This window comes from Pagrus pagrus, assembly GCF_965226575.1.
Source record: "Pagrus pagrus genome assembly, chromosome: 24".
NCBI lineage: Eukaryota > Metazoa > Chordata > Actinopteri > Spariformes > Sparidae > Pagrus > Pagrus pagrus.
Genome location: NC_140206.1, coordinates 15,372,585 through 15,390,511, shown reverse-complemented (window position 1 = coordinate 15,390,511; position 17,927 = coordinate 15,372,585). Strand labels below are relative to the sequence as shown.

Below are 17,927 nucleotides of genomic sequence, written 5' to 3'. Positions count from 1 at the left end.
TTTCACGCTGCATGGTCTCAGCCCAGGCTATCATTAGCTCTGAGTGCAGTGAGAAAAGCCCTATAGTTTAACAGAGGGTTGCTTCTCACTTGCCTGCAGTATGCGGGTTTACAGTGAACAGGTTACTACAGCGCATGTAAACGATTTAACTGTGTAGTGTTGTAGTTGCTCTTGTTGCCACCGGAGGGCGACAAATCCCACGACGATGATGATAAATCGATTTCCGGGGAAACTCCTACAAAATAAAATTCCCCAAGTGGACAAAACAACATAAGGTAAACGAACATAGCAAGGTAACATTTTTTCATTTTTATAACGCAGAGGTGTTTTATTAGATTTCATTACATTGTACATGCTTTGACAATGTGGCGATGACGAAATGTACATTAGGACTACATCACTGTGATATACTCACATGTTCTCATATCAACACAGTATTAACACCACTATAACCTTAATATATTGCCAATATTAATAATTCACAGTGATGTAGTTCTCATTGGAACTACTTTCTACTTAAGTAGAAAGAATGGTAAATGGACTTGCATTTCTATAGCACTTTTTCCAGTCTACTGACCACTCAAAGCACTTTATAATACTTTACACACACTGATGGAAAATTTGGGGTTCAGTATCTTGAGTAAGGATACTTCGACATGCAGCCGGGGATTCGAACCAGCGACCCTCTGATTACTGGACAACCGCTCTACCTCCTCAGTCACAGCAGCCCCAAGTGTGCTACAGCACTACTGTATGAACTCACTGGGTGATTTTTTTACAGCTTCTTTTATAGTTTTTAGTCCACAAAGCTTAATCAATTAATAAATTGCAAATTCTTTTCCATGCCATTTATATACTTATGTATGCATACACTCACGTTAAAGGAATGCTACAAAAACATCTCCTTAAAGCAAAAAATACCTTGAATAACTATCAGATTACACTTAAAGCAGTGATTAAAGGCTAGCTGATCTGATAGCGGTACAACAAAGTCTTTGTTAACAGGCTTCACTTCAACTTTAATGTCAGGTGTGACTGCTTATAGAGTTCGAGGAGGACTTGTTGGCGCCTGTGTTTTCTCTATAACCTTGAGAGCGATGGTCTTCACAGCAGTCAGAGCTTCATTGCAGGCCTTGGAAATGTGAGACGGTGGCAGCAGGAAGCCATACCGGCCGCGATCCTGGAGCTCGAATGTGAAGGCGTATTTGATGCCGAGGTTGTACGCCCAGTCATCAGAACCGCCAGGAGCCAAGTCTGGAGAGCAAACAGTGAGAATTACATCAATGTATTTTGACTGATTCAAGTAAAGGTAATTTTTCTTTCAAAACAAGTCTCACTTACATATTGTCTTTGCTCCAGAACCATATCGATAGTTGTTCCTATAATATCTTCTAATTTTCTGGGCAGCTTCTTGGACCATCTCATACTTTAAAAAGAGAACATTTACACAAACATCCAGAAAGAGTTAAGAGTCTGTGTTTTATCTCAAGATACAGGAATTGACACATTCAGTGGGATGCTTGACCGTCCGCTCAGACCACTCACCAGGTCTCTGTGGTTCTCTGCTTCCTCTAAGGAGCAGGAGTATGGGAAGAGCAGCATTTGAGAATAGGAGTGGATAGTGAGGTAAAGCTGAACTGTGTCCTTGTTCTTGCGCAGGAAGTCGGCCACAGCCTGGGTCTCTGGTTCTGACTCTGGGAATTCACCGCAGTAGATCTCAGTGCAAGGCTCATCAGAGGCCCCCTCGGCTGGAAGGAACACATCTCTGTATCTTATAGATGCTATGACACTCTCATATATGATAATGTGTATATTCATTTCTTTTGAAATTAAAGTATGGCAATACTTTACACTAAAGGACCTCAAAATAACCTCAATGACAACTTAATATCCCTACATAATTTTCTCATTATTTCGAGATACCAAGACATCTTTTTGAGAAAGTTCCACATTTTGAGATTATAAATCAATATTTTGATATTATAAGTCATTATTTTCAGGAAAGTTGTATTCTTTTTGAGATTTTAAGCTATTATTTTGAGACTCTTAGTAACTATTTTGAGATACTTAGTCATTATTTTGAGGGAGTTTCATTATTTGTAAAATACTATGTCATTATTTTGAGATTATAAATCATTATTTTGGGATACTAGGTCATTTTTTTTCAGATACTAAGACATTACTCCGAGATGGGTAGGTATTTTTTTCTGTAAGTTTCACTGTGTTTGAGATACTTAGTAATTATTTGAGGAAGTTTCATTATTTTTCAAATACTAAGTCATTTTTTTGAGATTATATGACATAAATTTGAGAAAGTTTCACTGTGTTTGAGATGGTAAACCATTACTTTGAGAAAGTTAACATTTGGAGATACTGAGCGAATATTCTGACATACTAAGACATTATTTTGAGATAAGTAAGTCATTATTTTGAAAAAGTTACTTATTATAATAACTTACAGGATCTTTTTTTTCTCCAATACATTGGAGGAAATGGGCTTCCATACACCGGACAGTAGTGTGGGAGGAAGACTTACTGCACCAGTTGGCATCAAAGTTTCTGTTGAGGTCAACTCCGATGCAGCCGCTTCTCTTGCTGACGGAGCGGTTCTTCCTCCACATCCTTTTCTGAGACAAAAAAACAAAAACACAACAGGGACAGGTCATGAGTCCAGCTGAAATTCCCTCCTTTAGCACAGAATACCAGTTCTGTTTCATGCATTCTTACTGTTGTCCATGTGTACTCGTATCCATCAGGGTTCATAACAGGCAGGACATAGACATCCATGTTGTCCAGGATGTTAGTAATGTCTTGGTTTTGCCTGTAAAATGCCAAAGACTGTAGGAGAAAGGAGGTTGATTTTAGTGTTAGACAACAGTGAAACTGACCTGATAGCAAACAAACACAAAAAAAGATATCTCCGGCCTGTTTATAACAGATTAAATGTACTCACATGGTGTACAAACCATAAGCAGAAAGCAGGGGAGACCCACTCTCTGGCATGGATCCCACAGTCGATCCACATTGCTTTTTTGTTCGGCCTGTTATTCATAGACAACTGAGAAGACAAGGGACGTCAACATGAGGAGGGTATTATAGAATTCATGTCACAAGTCAGCTGAAACAAATAATTTGAGCAGCTTATCATGTGTTGGATGAGTGCACCTTCAGAACGTAGAGGGGCCGCTTCTCACTCGAGGAGCCAATGAGAATGACTTCGACTGTGCTGGGGTTGTCCTGGTGGGTCCTGTTTATCCAGTAATAGATCTACAATGGAGACAGTGTACTTAAATGCAGTACTTCATGACATTCCAATGCAATCCAGTCCTGTAATTAACCCTGTTAGTGAGGCTTAAAATTAAAAATTAGCCGTGAGAAGGAGTATTATCAATAAAGGCTGAATGTAATGAGGAAAAGCATACATCCTCCAGACTGTGATATCTCTCGTAGAAAGTTGCGCCGCTCCTTGGGTCGCCGGAGTCGTTCCTCGTCTGCATTTCAATCAACTCATTGGCGTTGGCAAGTAACACCCTAAAATAAACATGCAAGTTAGATCACAAAATGTCTATAAAGAATTGTACGCCTGCCATGAAATGCTATATAAAGCTCTGCAAGGAATACATGTATGTTTTCTGTATGTTTGAAAGTATAATAGTATAATTTGAAAAATTTATTGTTATGACAAGATGTTTCATGTTATAATAATATGTTTTCATGTTACAACAAGATGTTTTCATGTTATAATAATATGTTTTCATGGTATAATAAGATGTTTTCATGTTATAACAAGATGTTTTCATGTTATAACAAGATGTTTTCATGTTATAATAAGATGTTTTCATGTTATAATAATATGTTTTCATGGTATAATAAGATGTTTTCATGTTATAACAAGATGTTTTCATGTTATAAGATGTTTTCATGTTATAACAAGATGTTTTCATGTTATAATAAGATTTTTTCATGTTATAACAAGATGTTTTCATGTTATAATAAGATGTTTTCATGTTATAACTAGATGTTTTTATGTTATAACAAGATGTTTTCATGTTATAACAAGATGTTTTCATGTTATAATAAGATGTTTTCATGTTATAACTAGATGTTTTTATGTTATAACTAGATGTTTTCATGTTATAACGAGATGTTTTTATGTTATAACAAGATGTTTTCATGTTATAACAAGATGTTTTTATGTTAGAACAAGATGTTTTCATGTTATAACAAGATGTTTTTACAATGCTACAAAATAAAAACTGATCACATAAGAAACGTTTACTTTTAAATATACTATTTATCTTGTTATAACTGAAAACATTTCACATAAAATGTTTCAGGTTATAATGTGATAACTTGTGTAGTTTGAGGCTTTTCTTGTTAAAACATTTGACTGTTTATGTTGTTATAATGTGAGACGTTTCATGTTATAAAGTGATAACAACATGTAAATAATAACAAAAAATGGTTTTGTGAGAATATCTTGTCATAACCTGAAACATTCGATGTTATAAGAATAAGTTACTTTGTAACATGGAACATTTCACATCATAACAAGGTAAATATCATATTAACATAACAGTAAGTTAAGTAACATTAATATAAGTTTCTTGTTTTAACATGCAAATATATTGTTACAACATGAAAACATCTTGTTCTAAAAATAAACTTTTCACATTAAAATACTACTGATCCATTTTTCTTTTTCTAAGTGTGGCAGCATTAAGCTTCCGTAGTTTTCAGGCCACTAACATACTCATGAGTGATGGCGTGTGTCTGCAGCAGATCTCTGACGGTCTCTGAGCTGTTAGCAGGAACAAACAGGTGGACCTCGGTCTCTTCTTTGATGAACTGAGGTGCAGGCGGCTGCCATAAGGCTGTCTGGGTGAAAACATGTCAAATAATGATTCGCAGGAGGCCAAAAAAACAACACAAAAACCAGAGCGACTCAATCACTGATAAAGATCTCCCACCTCATATTGTGTGGACACATTCTTCAAGATGTCCACTTGTTCTTGTGTTGTCGGCGTGATTGTTAGAATCTGGTCTCTGAATAAAAAGAAAAGACATCAGCAAAAGGCACTGTCCTCCATGAATGATGCAGACACCTCTGGACCAATCAGACACACATTTGTCACACTGTTTTCACTATATTATCGACAGTGACAGACTGCAAAGGTGAAGAGTGTCATTTTTTGTGGTTGAGGTTCTGTTAAAATTGTGTCAGTGTTAGAAATAAGTGACTTTGTTCAGGTACCACAACATTCATGGTATACAAGCTTGTGTTTGCATAAGTGTGTCATAAGATAGTTTCTTTGTGGACAACAGCGGACAACAAATAACTACAATTCCATTAAAACTTCACAAGTCGACTTACCGTGTTTCTGTGCAGTGTCCTGTCCTCAGGAGTTTGTCCAAATTCATCAAAACAAACAAAATCAAAAGAGTCTTCATGATGTCAGACTCACGACTATTAAAGACTGAGGTTTGTTCAGAATGTGGGGATAGGGAGACATTATTGATTCAAACAGTGTTTATTTAGAGTTAAACATTACTTTTTTTGAAAGACGAGGGCATAGATCAGCCATCATAGCGGAGAGGGAACAGGCAGGTGGCCTGTGTTGCTTCAGCTATAAATTCAGTAACTTCAGTCACAGTTTTTGTATAATTTACACAGGTCTGAATTAAGCAAGATTTTTCATGTGAGTATTCATCAACACAAGCTGGAAAAGTGAGTGCAGTAATACCTCCTCGCCGCTAGGTGGCGCAGGTAAATGTAACAGCGGCTGTAAAACAGAGCAGGAAACTTGAAAGGTGATGTGTTGTTAAATTTCATTTGGCAAGATGTCGGGCCACGATCAGCTGGTCCACTGTTTGTGTGAAATAACAAGGTACAATATATTATATTTTATTATATTATACAGTTAGCTTGTTTTGTTTCATTAACGCTACATATTAGGTGCTGCCCGGGTCGTAGCTTTTACCAGACGTCAATATAGTGGTGACATTATAAAGAAAAACTTAGCTTACCTAGCAAACTTAGCTAACATTAAGCTAATTGGTGGCTTGTAGTCCTGTAGATAAATACAAGGCTAATGTGTTCCAGTTCCTCACTATGAATAACAAGCTCTTTACTGTGTGATTCAAATGTAGGCAAGTCTTTGTTTCTTAAACCTAGAAGGAACTATTCCTATAAGTGTGAGCTTTTTATTGTGACTAAATTGATGTGTTGTGTACATGTGTGATGCTAGTGAGGGAGTTACTTTTGCTAAGCCATGTCACAATAATATTCCTAACATGGTTAGAGCTGGGGTTTTGCTATAATGTTTTCCTTTGATCATAAGAGTATTTTTAAGTATAATCTTTTAATTCTGACTCCAGAGCAGCCCTCCTCAAAGTCTCAGATGCCAATCAATCTGAAACACATCTCGCAAGCATTCATTTGTTTTTGTGTTTTTTGGCTTTCTCTAGGTTTCATATGAGTTATTTTGTGGGTTGCTTGCCTTTATTCTCTCCTCTGTCTCTTATCTCCCTCTTCCTACTTTTATTTTTCCACATAATCCCTCTGAAACCTTTTGTTTTTTATTAAATAAAATGTGCTTGCTGTTTCCTATAACTCACTGTGTTGTTCCTGTGTGTGTTCCAGGTTGCTGTGGAAGTTGCTGCTGCCCCTGCTGTTTCTGTGCGTGCTGCTGATCGCTGTCCTGGTCCTGCTGGTGCTGGCAGTGCGTCTCTGGCTTCAGAGCAGCAGGAACGCTCGGCGGGCAAGGGATGGCCGTCCCACGGTGGCCTTCTTCCACCCCTACTGCAATGCCGGTGGCGGGGGAGAAAGGGTGCTCTGGTGTGCGATCAGGGCTCTGCAGAACAGGTAAATCTGATGAATTTATTTTGATGATGTTTTTTTAGTTTATAGTTTGATGTGTTAGTTAAGTTATTATAAACTTATTGGGTAGTAATATTATAGCTAAATAATTCATAATAACATCTGCACAGGTATGTGGACATCAACTTTGTGGTGTACACGGGGGACCTGGGTGTGACGGGCCAGCAGATTCTGGAAGGGGCGCGACGCCGTTTCAACATCGTGCTTCCCAGGCCCATTCAGTTTGTTTTCCTGAGGCACCGGCTGCTCGTGGAGCCCGGCCTGTTTCCTCACTTCACCCTGCTGGGACAGAGCGTGGGCTCCATCTTCTTGGGATGGGAGGCGCTGACGGAGTTTGTCCCAGACCTGTACATCGACTCCATGGGCTACGCCTTCACTCTGCCCCTGTTTCGCTACTTGGGAGGCTGCAGCGTGGGGAGTTACGTTCACTATCCCACTATCAGCACTGACATGCTGTCTGTAGTGAGAGAAAGGAACCCCAGGTAATAGCTGCGTGTAACTAATCCAAATTGTCTAATAGGGCTGTATTGAAGAAAAAGTTGTGTGTGTTATGTGTTAAGACGTTTTAAGGCCCTCAGTTTCAGATGTAGAACTGATAATGGGATTGATAACTAAAACCTGCTGCTGGCTAACCCCTCAAATAACACTAACTGCTGATGTCCTAGGTTCAACAACCCCGACTACGTCTCCAACAGTCTGTTCCTGAGTGCCTTCAAGGTGGTCTACTACTGCCTGTTCGCCCTGCTCTACGGCATGGCCGGCTCCTGCAGTGACCTCATCATGGTCAACTCCTCGTGGACTCTCGATCACATCCTGTCACTGTGGCGCGCTCCCAACCGCACCAGCGTGGTCTACCCACCCTGCGACGTCAGCGCGTTCCTGGACGTGCCGCTGGAGGAGGACGGGGACAGGAAGTGCCACTCAATCGTCTCCATCGGGCAGTTCAGGCCAGAGAAGGACCACCGGCTGCAGATCAAAGCTTTCAAGAAGGTGCTGGACAGGAGGAGGGAGGGGTTGGGGGGCAGGGAGGCTCTGAAGTTGGTTCTGATTGGTGGGTGCAGGGACCAGCAGGACGAAGACAGGGTGCTCATGTTGAGGGGGCTGTGCCAGGAGCTGGGTTTGGCCGACAGGGTGGAGTTTAAATTGAACATATCCTTCGAGGAACTGAAGAGAGAGATGGGGGAAGCCACCATCGGACTGCACACCATGTGGAACGAACACTTTGGAATAGGTAATTAATCAGTCTGACATACTGTCTAATTTTAAATTCCCATTTCTTCATCTCTTTTTGATTATAAAGCAGGTCTAGGTGCTGTATAAATGCTGTGAAAGTATCACATCGCTCAATCCACAGAGAAAAACCTTGATGATGATCCTAAAAGTGCATTTTCACTTCTTTCCCACTCTAGGCGTTGTGGAGTGTATGGCAGCAGGGAAGGTCATGCTGGCGCACAAGTCTGGCGGTCCCAAGTTGGACATCGTGGTACCTTTCGAGGGCGGCCAGACTGGCTTCCTGGCTGATGACGAGGAAAGTTACGCAGAGGCCATAGACAGGATCCTGGCGTTGCCGCCCGCCATGCGGCTGCAGATCAGGCGCAACGCCCGTCAGTCTGTGGCTCGCTTCTCAGATCAGGAGTTTGAAGCGTGCTTCCTCGCTGCTATGGAGCCTCTGATGGGAACACTTGAACGATGAGAGGGGGACTCATTGTTTGTGTATGTGTGTGTGTATAGTTATGGTGGATAGTTACTTTGAGCACCTTTTCCTTGATGCACTTAGGGCTGCATTCACACTGTACGACTGGGATTATATTGATGCACTTGCTGCTCTCATGCTCACACAGGGCGGTTGAAATTGTCCACACATGCTGACAACAAGCATAGTGTACATGAATTTGTTCTAAAAGCAGAAAAATGTAAAAACTCCCAAATAAGAAGACATATTACATCACCATAATAGGATGTTTTGAGTAAATGCTTTTCTTCTTTTTACTTTCTTATCATTCTTATAAAAACCCGTGCACAGTTTAAGCACATGGCCCCTATCAGAAACAATCTTTTAAAGGTGAATGCTAATCTGGTACGAATAGAATCTAATTCTGTCTATGGAGTAATGAATGCAGCTGCAGAAAACCGTGTAGTTGTGTTACACGTGTATCTGTACATACTAGATTATCCTGTGAAATGACAGTTCAAGCTCTTGTGGCATTTTTTTTTTACAGGACACATTCCTTTGTCAGTAGTGTCAGTTTAATTAAAGAGATTATATTATATTTAATGTGGTGGTAACGGGACTAAATGTCATGTTCAAAATGTGAAGTATTTTTTATATCGATGATGAATGTAATAAAGATATGACGAGTAAGGGGTTGTTGTGTTGATATATGACATTTATTGATCTTGAAAAAAAAACTTTAATCATCAAATCTGGGCAGAAATAATGAAACTAAAACCAGTGAATGCTTTGTATATTTGTCGATCAGTTAATTGACTAATTGTTTAAGCTCTCAGCATTCTAAACATTGAGAACCTAAAAAAATGTGGTTGCTGGTGATTCAGTGTCCCACATTTTTAATTCACCCTGGAATCAATAGTGCTGAACAAAGGTTAACAGCTATTGCATGAAGGAAGCAGGACAGACAGCAGGGAGGGAGGGAGGTTTTTTTTAGGGGTTATTGAGGACATTAGGCGGTGCAAACGGGTCAGGACGAAAGCTGAACATATTTAGAGGAAGGTAAAGGAAGAACTGAAGCTACTGAGGTTTGGTGCTAGTCAAGATGAAGTCCTACGTGATTCTCTTGGCCCTTCTGCAGACTCTGGGCTGCTCAGGTGAGTGGTTCTCTCTGCGGATCACCTCATAGATAGATCCAGCAACTGGCTGACTTTTTTTTAGTTTTTTTAACACATCCTTGTCCTTAGGAATCCCATTGTACAACTCTGAACTGGAGTCCATGGCAAACAGGGGTCTTGGTGCAGCTCTGGCACAGGTTAACTCTGTGTACGCTGTCAGCCATCTTTACCGGGTCACTCGAGGCTCTGTCAGCAGGGTGAGTGCACATAAGATTTATTAACTTACACGTGTGTTATTTCGTAGCTAAGCCTATTTTCCATTTTTTTAAACTGCCTTTTAAATGTAGCAGTCCTAGGGAGGTGTTATCTGTGGGATTATGACATATATCACATGTATTCCAGGTTATTCCCATGGGCCTGAACACTGTTGACCTGCTCATGACATTTGGCATTAAAGAGACGGAGTGTCTGAAGGCTTCCACGAGCGACCCCCAGACGTGTGCCTTCAGACCGGGCTTCTTTGTGGTGAGACACTTAAGGGTGGAAAAAATGAATTTAATCTGATTATGGTTTGTGTTAGTTTGGTGCCACAGAGGTATAACACATGAAGAGAATGCAACAAGCAGCATAAAGCTTAAAGAAAATCAGCTGAAGTACCTGTACACTTCTCTGAGAGGCAGTAGTGGAAGAAGTCTTCAGATCCTCCACTTAGATGAAGGTGCTGTTACCACAATGTTAAAAAATGCTACACTTTAAGTAAAAGTCCTCTTAAAAGTGCATTCAAAACCTTACTTAAGTAAAAGTATGTAAGTATAATCAGCAAAATATACTTAAAGTATCAAAATAGAATGTACTTTTTGGATTAACATTATTGCTGCATTAATGTCTACGCTGTAGATGTTTAAGATTGAGCTCATTTTAACTATTTGATATACAGTTGGGTAGTTTAATCCACAGCAATTAATAATATTCTGTATGATCATTGTGTGTTTGTAGCGTTGCTGTCCCGACGGTGCATTTTCCAGCTAATCCAAGACGGTTTTTAATGGTTGAGGAAGGAACCAGTCGTCCTTCAGTGTATCAGAAAAAATGTGATCTAACTAAAGCTGTCAGAGGAGGAATGTAGGAGTAAAAGTACAATATTTGCCTCTGAGATTTGGTGAAGTAGAAGTATAAAGTTTTACAAAATAAATAATACTCAAGTACAGTACTTGAGTAAATGTACTTTGTGACGCTCACACACTGCTGTAAAAGGCCTGATATCTGAGTTGTGGGCAGGACACATGTTGACACACTGATGCAGCCCACTGTTTGAGTTGGCACGAATCGACAGGAACAGAGTGTGTCGATCAGATCTGTTTTTCCAAGATGCAGTGACGTGACAGTGACGTGTGATCCTAGTGAAACTAAATTAGCTGTAACAGATGTTTACTTCATGCAGAATATCAAAAGCACCGCCCTCTCCCCTTTTGCCCTCTTTCACTTCTCCAGCCAACGTTTTCCTGCGTCAGCCGGGTCCGAATGTTGGACACCTCAGCTCAGGTGGTTTCTCTCAGATGCGGCCGTGACAGTAGCTCCAGCTCCAGCGAGTCCAGTGAGGAGGTGAGGGCACATGAGGAAACTCTTTTTTTTCATTTTCTGTTTTAAGACTCAGTATTAGAAGTAGTTATATTTGCTATTTTATTTATCTTTTAAAGCTGCTACTTACCAAACATTAACTTGAATTATTGAGACATTCATTTTGGAGTTTTCCAATAATCCTCACATTTAATTAGTTCAAACTAACCATAATAAATAAACCCATACCCTAAATTTGGACTGGGCAATATTGCTTTAAAATAATGCTATATACAGGATAGCATGTATCATGATATATATACAGACGAGGACTAGACAACAAAATTAAATATAATATTTTTGACCAAATATCATGATATTGTAACATTAGGCTACTGTAGGGACGACTTTCGGTACTTTTTCATAAATAGTCATCAGTGATGTGGATGTCATGACTAAATTGGCAATAGCAGGTATTAGAACAAGTAGAACAGTATGGTAAATTCAGAAAAATGACATCACTTGTAGCTTAGCACCTTATCGTTAACGTGATATGAGACTATATGTCATCTTAGATTTTGGGTATCATTATATAACATCAATATATTGCCTTGCCCTAATGAAGGTAAAAATGCTAAGCTTTCCAATGAATTTCAGTGACCTGAGCTATATGGTGCATATGAATAATGTCAAGACTTTGATTTCACAGATATTCTCAAGAGGGAGACACCAGTTAACCATCCCATTTGCAAATAGAGGTAAGTGCATGTTTTAACTAGTGATGGCATTTATCAGTGTTTAACTCCTTGATACTTTGAGACTCCACTGCATGTCACTGACCAATAGCTTTCAACAGTTCCGGCTCCTCCTGCACCTCCTCCATCTGTCCAGCCTGGTCGGTCCCTCCACAGCCAGACAGTGGAAGTCCAGCCCAGAGGAGACACTTTCAGCAATTACCTGTTGTGAAGGTTCAACTTCAACATTCAGGTGCTAATCAGTTGACAAATTTGAATTAAAAAGTACTTTCCACATAATGTCTTTTTGTCTTGTTTATATTTAATTGGTTAAATGACAGAGCCGCTGGCAGATCAGTGAACCACATAAGAAAAACATTCTAATTAATGTTTTTTTGGAGTTCATGTTTCAATCCCCATTATTTAAGTATTCTATCTGGCTACAAAAGACTCCAAAATGCTGTGTTACTCAGTGCTTAAGTTTTTTTTTTTAAATGTAGGGCTGGATAAGACCACTAGAGGGAGTATAAGGTTCACTGACCAAACAAATATGATCCCATTTTAATCATTTGTGCTTAGACTGTGATGCTTTAAAGGCGTAACAATGAGTGTATTAGCTATAATGATCTTCCCAGCTACACCTCACCCAAACCATGTGAACAAATGAGGACTCTGAGACAGATTGAGGTCTGGTTTGAACATTTATATTGTGATTTTTCAGTTTAAATGCAAGAGGACACATTTACTCATCTGCAACCACTTTTCTTCATTTCACCTGGCCCCACATGTTCACATCAGCACATCAATAACTTACATACTGTACTGTAGTAAACATCCTGTTAAGGACAATGATATTCAGTTATAAGAAATGGTGGCGATCACACCACCGTAGCTGAGTAGGACAAAAGAATAGCATGTTAAACTTGGCTCGTGTGGAAACGGCCAACACCAGCCTCATGATAAGCTCAGTGAACCTGTGGGTATAATGGTCATGTCAACCATTTTCACGGCATTTCCACACTAGAACCAATTTGAAATATTAATGATATGTCATCCTGGCACACAAGGACGTGTTGAGATTGAGTTCCTTGAAGGACAGCGCTAGCACCCTAAAAATTAAGGCATTGCTGCTAGAAATTAAAACCCTTCATGATCCACTCTGTAGGTACAAAATCAAGAGATAATCTCCGTGCACCACGGGTCGAAGCAGTAATGGCACCATAAAGAAAAAACATACAACAGACACACGAAGTTGAAAACATTCAGTCTAATGCCAGTCAGATGATTTCTGTTATTGACTACATGATTCGATGCTCTGTACATTAACCAGACAAATGTATCTTTTTCAAACTGGGTATACTTCACATGACTGAATCCAATCTGTACATTCTACTTCCTGATTTGTAACACCATGTGACTTTAAGAAGGCGGCGGGGGGGGGGGGGGGGGGGGGACCGACAGTTAACGGAGTAGCAGCTGCGACTGTACAGACACAAACTGAAGGATAAGGTCCAAAAATCAAGCCAACGCACGGGGAAACTCACACACTCCACGAAGATACACCATCACAGGCCCTCCCCTCTTCATTTACAGAAGTCCATTAAATACAAAGTGGATTTTATTTCCAGTTGCACAGTCCAGACTCCGCTGAACCTTTGGAAGAAATCTCCTTTCTGCTTTGACCTCTGTGCAAGACTTTGGGAATAAGGCTTCCTCATAGTGGTGAAACAGTCTAGAAATGTTTGAGATTTGAAAGTTTTTTATTTTACTTTTTATTACTGAATCATTGCCTTCATGTGTGTAATTCACGTTTTCAAATATGCCTTCCCCTATACATTCCATTGTGCCCTAATATCGTGTTCCTCTGTAGACTTTGTTGACCAGCTGTTAAAAGACAGACTTATAAAAAAATCCTTCCATTTATCAATCATTAAATAATTTTATATAAAAGCAAACCGAACCGTCCCCGCTCCACGAAGGCCTTCCCTAACTACTTCACCACCATATAATCATACATACATGCATGCACACGATGCATGTATGCATACGCAGTCTCTCTTTCTCACTCATGCACACACCAGCTTGTCCTTACATGAGGTCCATGCAGTACCAAAGCAGAAAGATCCTGATGTGTTTTTTGTCTTGGTTTTTTTTTTTTTTGTCTCCAGTACGTGGCACAAACTTATGGCAAAGCGGATACATGGTTTGGCTCAGACCTGGATCCAGTAATATTTGCACAATTCTTATTAATGTTTATTTAAATCTGCTTGGTGTACCAGATGGGTGAGGTTTACCATACGGGGTAATACAATGTCTTCCAGAGAGTTTAGACAATCACAGAAACTTTTCTGTGACCTCAAACTTACCTGCTCCAGTCTTAATTGTCCCAGTATTGTAGACCCCACAGACCCAGAATGCCAAGCATGATAAAAATAATTAGCAAACACTAATTGATCATGGTCTGGTTTGGGTTTTAGTATATACACAGTCATCCATTTATCATTATGATCCCAAGAGGACAGAAGAATTCAGGAATTCGCTTATGAATGTTTGCTTCCATATATTCACTCATTGTCTATTCATCCATCTTTAACGTGACCGGATCTCCAAGTTCAACACTCTCCAGTAAGTTTGGTGGTGTCCCCCCGTTTGGGTGGTGCAGGTGGGGGCCCTCTTCGTAGCGTTGCATAGCCTGAGATGTTTCCGGACATATAGCCGCCGTTTCCCCCGTTGCTTTGCTTTCCTTGGTCCAGCAGCAGCTCAGGGGGTGGTGGAGGCAGTGCCATGTCGTCCATAGTCCCCACAGGGTCCAACTTGCCCGTGAGACCGGCTGAGTTGAGAGAACCTTGGCGACCCACTGACTTTCTCTTCAGTGTCCGGTTGAGATCCGCCAAGAAATTTGGCTGGCCAGAGCTGCCCTTTGGGGAGGTTGGTGGAGGTGGTGAGAGCGGAGGGGGCTCTGGGGTGGTGTTACTGCGCCTCACGAGTGTGGGTGGAGGAGTCTTTTTCAGTGAGCTCTTCCCCCATGTTGAGTTGCTTACGAGGGAGACAGGCGGAGGAGGAGGAGGAGCCTGGGGCTGGGGGTTGACCACGGCTACCCTCGGAGGTCCCCCGCTGGGGGCATCACTACCAGGTGGCGGAGGAGGGGGGAAGAGCTCTGAGGCTGGCGGAGGAGGTGGGAAGTAGGTGCAATCAGGTGGTGGGGAGGGGAATTCTCCGCTGGATTGCTTTACTTGGCTCACCTTGGCCTGGAGTGCCATGGGCAGGTTGGCCAGGTTGAGCTTGCCTGGTTTTGGGGGAGCAGGGGGTCCAGTTGAGGGGTCTTTGGAAGGGGATCCAGTAGAGGAGGAGCTGGGACATGGGGAGGAGGGAGGGGTGCCCTTCTGTGGGGCAAACTTGCTGAGCAAGTTTCTCCTGGATTCCTCGTAGGAAGATGAGGAGTTGAACTTTACACTGGAGTTCCTCTGAGGAGTGGGAGGAGGTTTCTTGCCTCCTAAACTGAAGGAGGGGGAACTCCTCGTGGGGGAGCCCAGGTTTCCAGGAGGGAGGGGAGGAGGAGGTGGAGTTGGGCCCGTGACAGGAGCTGGGGGAGGTGGCGGAGGAGGAGGAGGAGGAGGAGCAGGGAAGCCTGCATTGCTGTCTGGAGGAGGAGGAGGGAACTCTGGAGACTGCAGCTGTTGGCCACCTCCAGGCTGCCATTTTGGTTTGGTCTTGACTGCAGGTGGGGAGAGAGGGGCTTTGGGGCTTTCTGTGTTATTAGCTACTTGGGATGAGGCTCCTGGAAACTGACTTGCCAGTTGTTTCACCAAAGACATGGTTGGAGCCCCTCCTGTGGAGATGGATGTCGGCTTTGACAGGCTGTGCTGCTTGGGCAGAGTTGGAGGTGGATGACTGGAGGTGTGGCCTGCCTGGAGGCTGAACTGCTTCTTGAAGGGTGCAGGTGGAGGAGGGGGTGGAGGTGGTGGCGGGGTCGGGCCACCAAGGACAGCAGGAGGTGGGGCAGGAGGGAATGGGGAGACAGGTGACACCAGTTTAGGAGCAGTATGAGGGACAAAGCCTGGGGTGAAAGTTTTGGGTGGTGCTGGTGGCGGTGCTGGAGGGGGCGGGAACTGGGATGGCACTGGGAACTGCTGAGGAGGAGGAGGAGGTGGTGGCGGAGGTGGGGGTGGAGGAGGTGGAGGTGGTGGAGCTGGGGCAGGTGGTGGAGACTCCTCAAGGCCTCCGTTAGGAGAGAGGAGGTCCCGTGGTGGGCTGGGAAACCTTTCCTTCAGCACCTGCTTCAGCCCGTTAGTGTAAACGGGTTGGCTCATGGGAGCAGATTCAGGAGGGGGTGGAGGGGGAGGAGGGGGAGGAAATGCTACTCCATTGGCCTGTGGAGCAAGTAGAGGTGCTGGGGGTGGAGGAATGAAGGCAGGGGGGAGGGAAGCTGGGCTGGGAGGTCCCAGCCGCAACACAGCCATGGCTGACCCAGGGGTTGGCATGGATGGTGGAGGGGGAGGAGGAGGTGGCGGTGGAGGCGGGACATTAGTCCTTGCCGCAATGTGATTCACATTGATTGGTTTCACCTGTGCTGCAGGTGGTGTTGGAACTGGAGGGAGAACTTGCTGAGCTGTTGCATGGAGGTGAAGGGGAAGCTTGTGGTTGCCAGCCGGGAACGCCTTCTGGTTCTGCAGCCTGGTGATGGTACTGTACTTGTACATGGTCGGAGCCGGTGAGTGGTGTGACACCATCTGAACTGGTGGTGGTGGAGGAGGGGGAGGCGGTGGAGGAGGAGGTGGGGGTGGAGGTGCCAGCTCTTGCTGCTGCGGGGGCATGTGGTTGTAGTTGCTGCTGGTCTGTGACTGTTGTGGAGACTGTGGTGTTGGCTGAGCGCGCTGAGGCGGAGGCTGTGGGGCCTGTTGAGGAGACTGAGGCTGAGGAGGCATGTGCTGGAGTTGTTGCTGGGTCGGTGTCTGGGGGTGTGTTGACTGGTGCACAGGCTGTGGTGGGTACTGTTGGTGGTGCTGAGGCTGTGGTGGGTACTGTTGGTGGTGCACAGGCTGTGGTGGGTACTGTTGGTGGTGCACAGGCTGTGGTGGGTACTGTTGGTGGTGCACAGGCTGTGGTGGGTGCTGTTGGTGATACTGAGGCTGTGGTGGGTGCTGTTGGTGGTACTGAGGCTGTGGTGGGTGCTGTTGGTGGTACTGAGGCTGTGGTGGATGCTGCTGCTGCGGCTGGGGCTGGGGCTGCTGCTGCGGCTGGGGCTGGGGCTGCTGCTGGGGCTGCTGCTGGGGCTGCTGCTGCGGCTGCGGCTGATGCTGTGGCTGCTGCTGCGGCTGGGGCTGGGGCGGGGGCTGCACCTGAGGTTGGGGAGGTGGCGTCAGGGCTGGGTGATCAACTGAATGCTGGCTGTGATGTCGGTGACCGTGGGAGCCATGCGGCAGGGTGCCCGATCTGGTTGCCTCCATCCTCATATGCTAGAAAGAGACCGTGTGTTAGATTAGTGGAGTCAAATGATTAAATCAGGTATTTTGCACACAGATTGGGCTACACTCACATTATTAGTGTCCTACTCTTAGTAGAATTAGATTCCACTGGTGGCTGTTTGGGATCGTTTTCACCTTGTGTGATCCAAACATTTCACACCACAGTGTTGTAAAATCAAAATTTGGAAAAAGATAGATCTAATAATTTCCAAAATTCACAAAATGTTTTTATCTCACAAAATATTATGCTTCAATCCCTACTGGAATAAGTGAACATTTTCACTGCAGTCAAAAACTCTTGCTCTCCCGCTTGGCGCACAATAAAAAGCATTGATCTTTATTAAAGCTGCCGTAAGTGATTTATTTTTATTAAAATAAGTGTTAATAGCACTATATTCCAACAGCAATCACTGTATACAATGTTGGCTCGGTAAAACCATGTCTCTCCTCTCCTTGCTCACACAGTCAAAGAGAAATGAAATTATGCTAACTGCATAATGGACA

The 17,927-nt window shown here is 43.1% G+C and overlaps 4 protein-coding genes across 9 annotated transcripts in view; 2 read left to right on the top strand and 2 right to left on the bottom strand.

Moving 5' to 3' along the window:
• Positions 1-260: 260 nt before the first annotated feature.
• cpb2 (carboxypeptidase B2 (plasma)) lies at positions 261-5,470 on the bottom strand. Its single transcript, XM_084346958.1, has 11 exons — positions 5,375-5,470; positions 4,971-5,046; positions 4,754-4,878; positions 3,423-3,531; positions 3,166-3,267; positions 2,954-3,058; positions 2,728-2,838; positions 2,537-2,627; positions 1,546-1,748; positions 1,342-1,426; positions 261-1,254 (listed from the first exon to the last, which is right to left on the bottom strand). The coding sequence occupies exons 1-11, from the start codon at positions 5,449-5,451 to the stop codon at positions 1,040-1,042; spliced, it is 1,299 nt and encodes a 432-aa protein (XP_084203084.1). The 5' UTR covers positions 5,452-5,470; the 3' UTR covers positions 261-1,039.
• Positions 5,471-5,804: 334 nt separating this feature from the next.
• alg11 (ALG11 alpha-1,2-mannosyltransferase) lies at positions 5,805-9,242 on the top strand. The gene is made up of 5 exons (XM_084346832.1): positions 5,805-5,888; positions 6,644-6,865; positions 6,991-7,362; positions 7,546-8,111; positions 8,290-9,242. The coding sequence occupies exons 1-5, from the start codon at positions 5,842-5,844 to the stop codon at positions 8,571-8,573; spliced, it is 1,491 nt and encodes a 496-aa protein (XP_084202958.1). The 5' UTR covers positions 5,805-5,841; the 3' UTR covers positions 8,574-9,242.
• Positions 9,243-9,648: 406 nt separating this feature from the next.
• spp2 (secreted phosphoprotein 2) lies at positions 9,649-12,190 on the top strand (the record flags this gene model as incomplete). The annotated part of the gene is made up of 6 exons (XM_084346633.1): positions 9,649-9,706; positions 9,797-9,924; positions 10,070-10,192; positions 11,159-11,269; positions 11,934-11,982; positions 12,081-12,190. Exons 1-6 carry the CDS (start codon positions 9,655-9,657, stop codon positions 12,188-12,190), a joined length of 573 nt encoding a protein of 190 aa, XP_084202759.1. The 5' UTR covers positions 9,649-9,654.
• Positions 12,191-12,640: 450 nt separating this feature from the next.
• The window catches only part of raph1b (Ras association (RalGDS/AF-6) and pleckstrin homology domains 1b), a 48,119-nt gene continuing 42,832 nt past the window's right edge, over positions 12,641-17,927 (bottom strand). For all 6 annotated transcript variants that reach the window (XM_084347077.1, XM_084347080.1, XM_084347079.1 and 3 more), the window contains one exon: positions 12,641-17,414. In XM_084347077.1, coding sequence (XP_084203203.1) covers positions 14,571-17,414 — 2,844 coding nt within the window. In that variant the 3' untranslated portion in view covers positions 12,641-14,570. The remainder of the gene's footprint in view (positions 17,415-17,927) is intronic.

Excerpts from the sequence above, each read along its gene's own strand:
- alg11 (XM_084346832.1), top strand. The coding sequence starts at position 5,842 with ATGTCGGGCCACGATCAGCTGGTCCACTGTTTGTGTGAAATAACAAG. Across the intron at positions 5,889-6,643 it reads TGTTTGTGTGAAATAACAAG|GTTGCTGTGGAAGTTGCTGC; the intron begins GTACAATATATT and ends TGTGTGTTCCAG. Across the intron at positions 6,866-6,990 it reads ATCAGGGCTCTGCAGAACAG|GTATGTGGACATCAACTTTG; the intron begins GTAAATCTGATG and ends ACATCTGCACAG.
- cpb2 (XM_084346958.1), bottom strand. The coding sequence starts at position 5,451 with ATGAAGACTCTTTTGATTTTGTTTGTTTTGATGAATTTGGACAAACTC. Across the intron at positions 1,427-1,545 it reads CAGAGAACCACAGAGACCTG|TATGAGATGGTCCAAGAAGC; the intron begins GTGAGTGGTCTG and ends CTCTTTTTAAAG. Across the intron at positions 1,255-1,341 it reads TTCTGGAGCAAAGACAATAT|ACTTGGCTCCTGGCGGTTCT; the intron begins GTAAGTGAGACT and ends TTTGCTCTCCAG.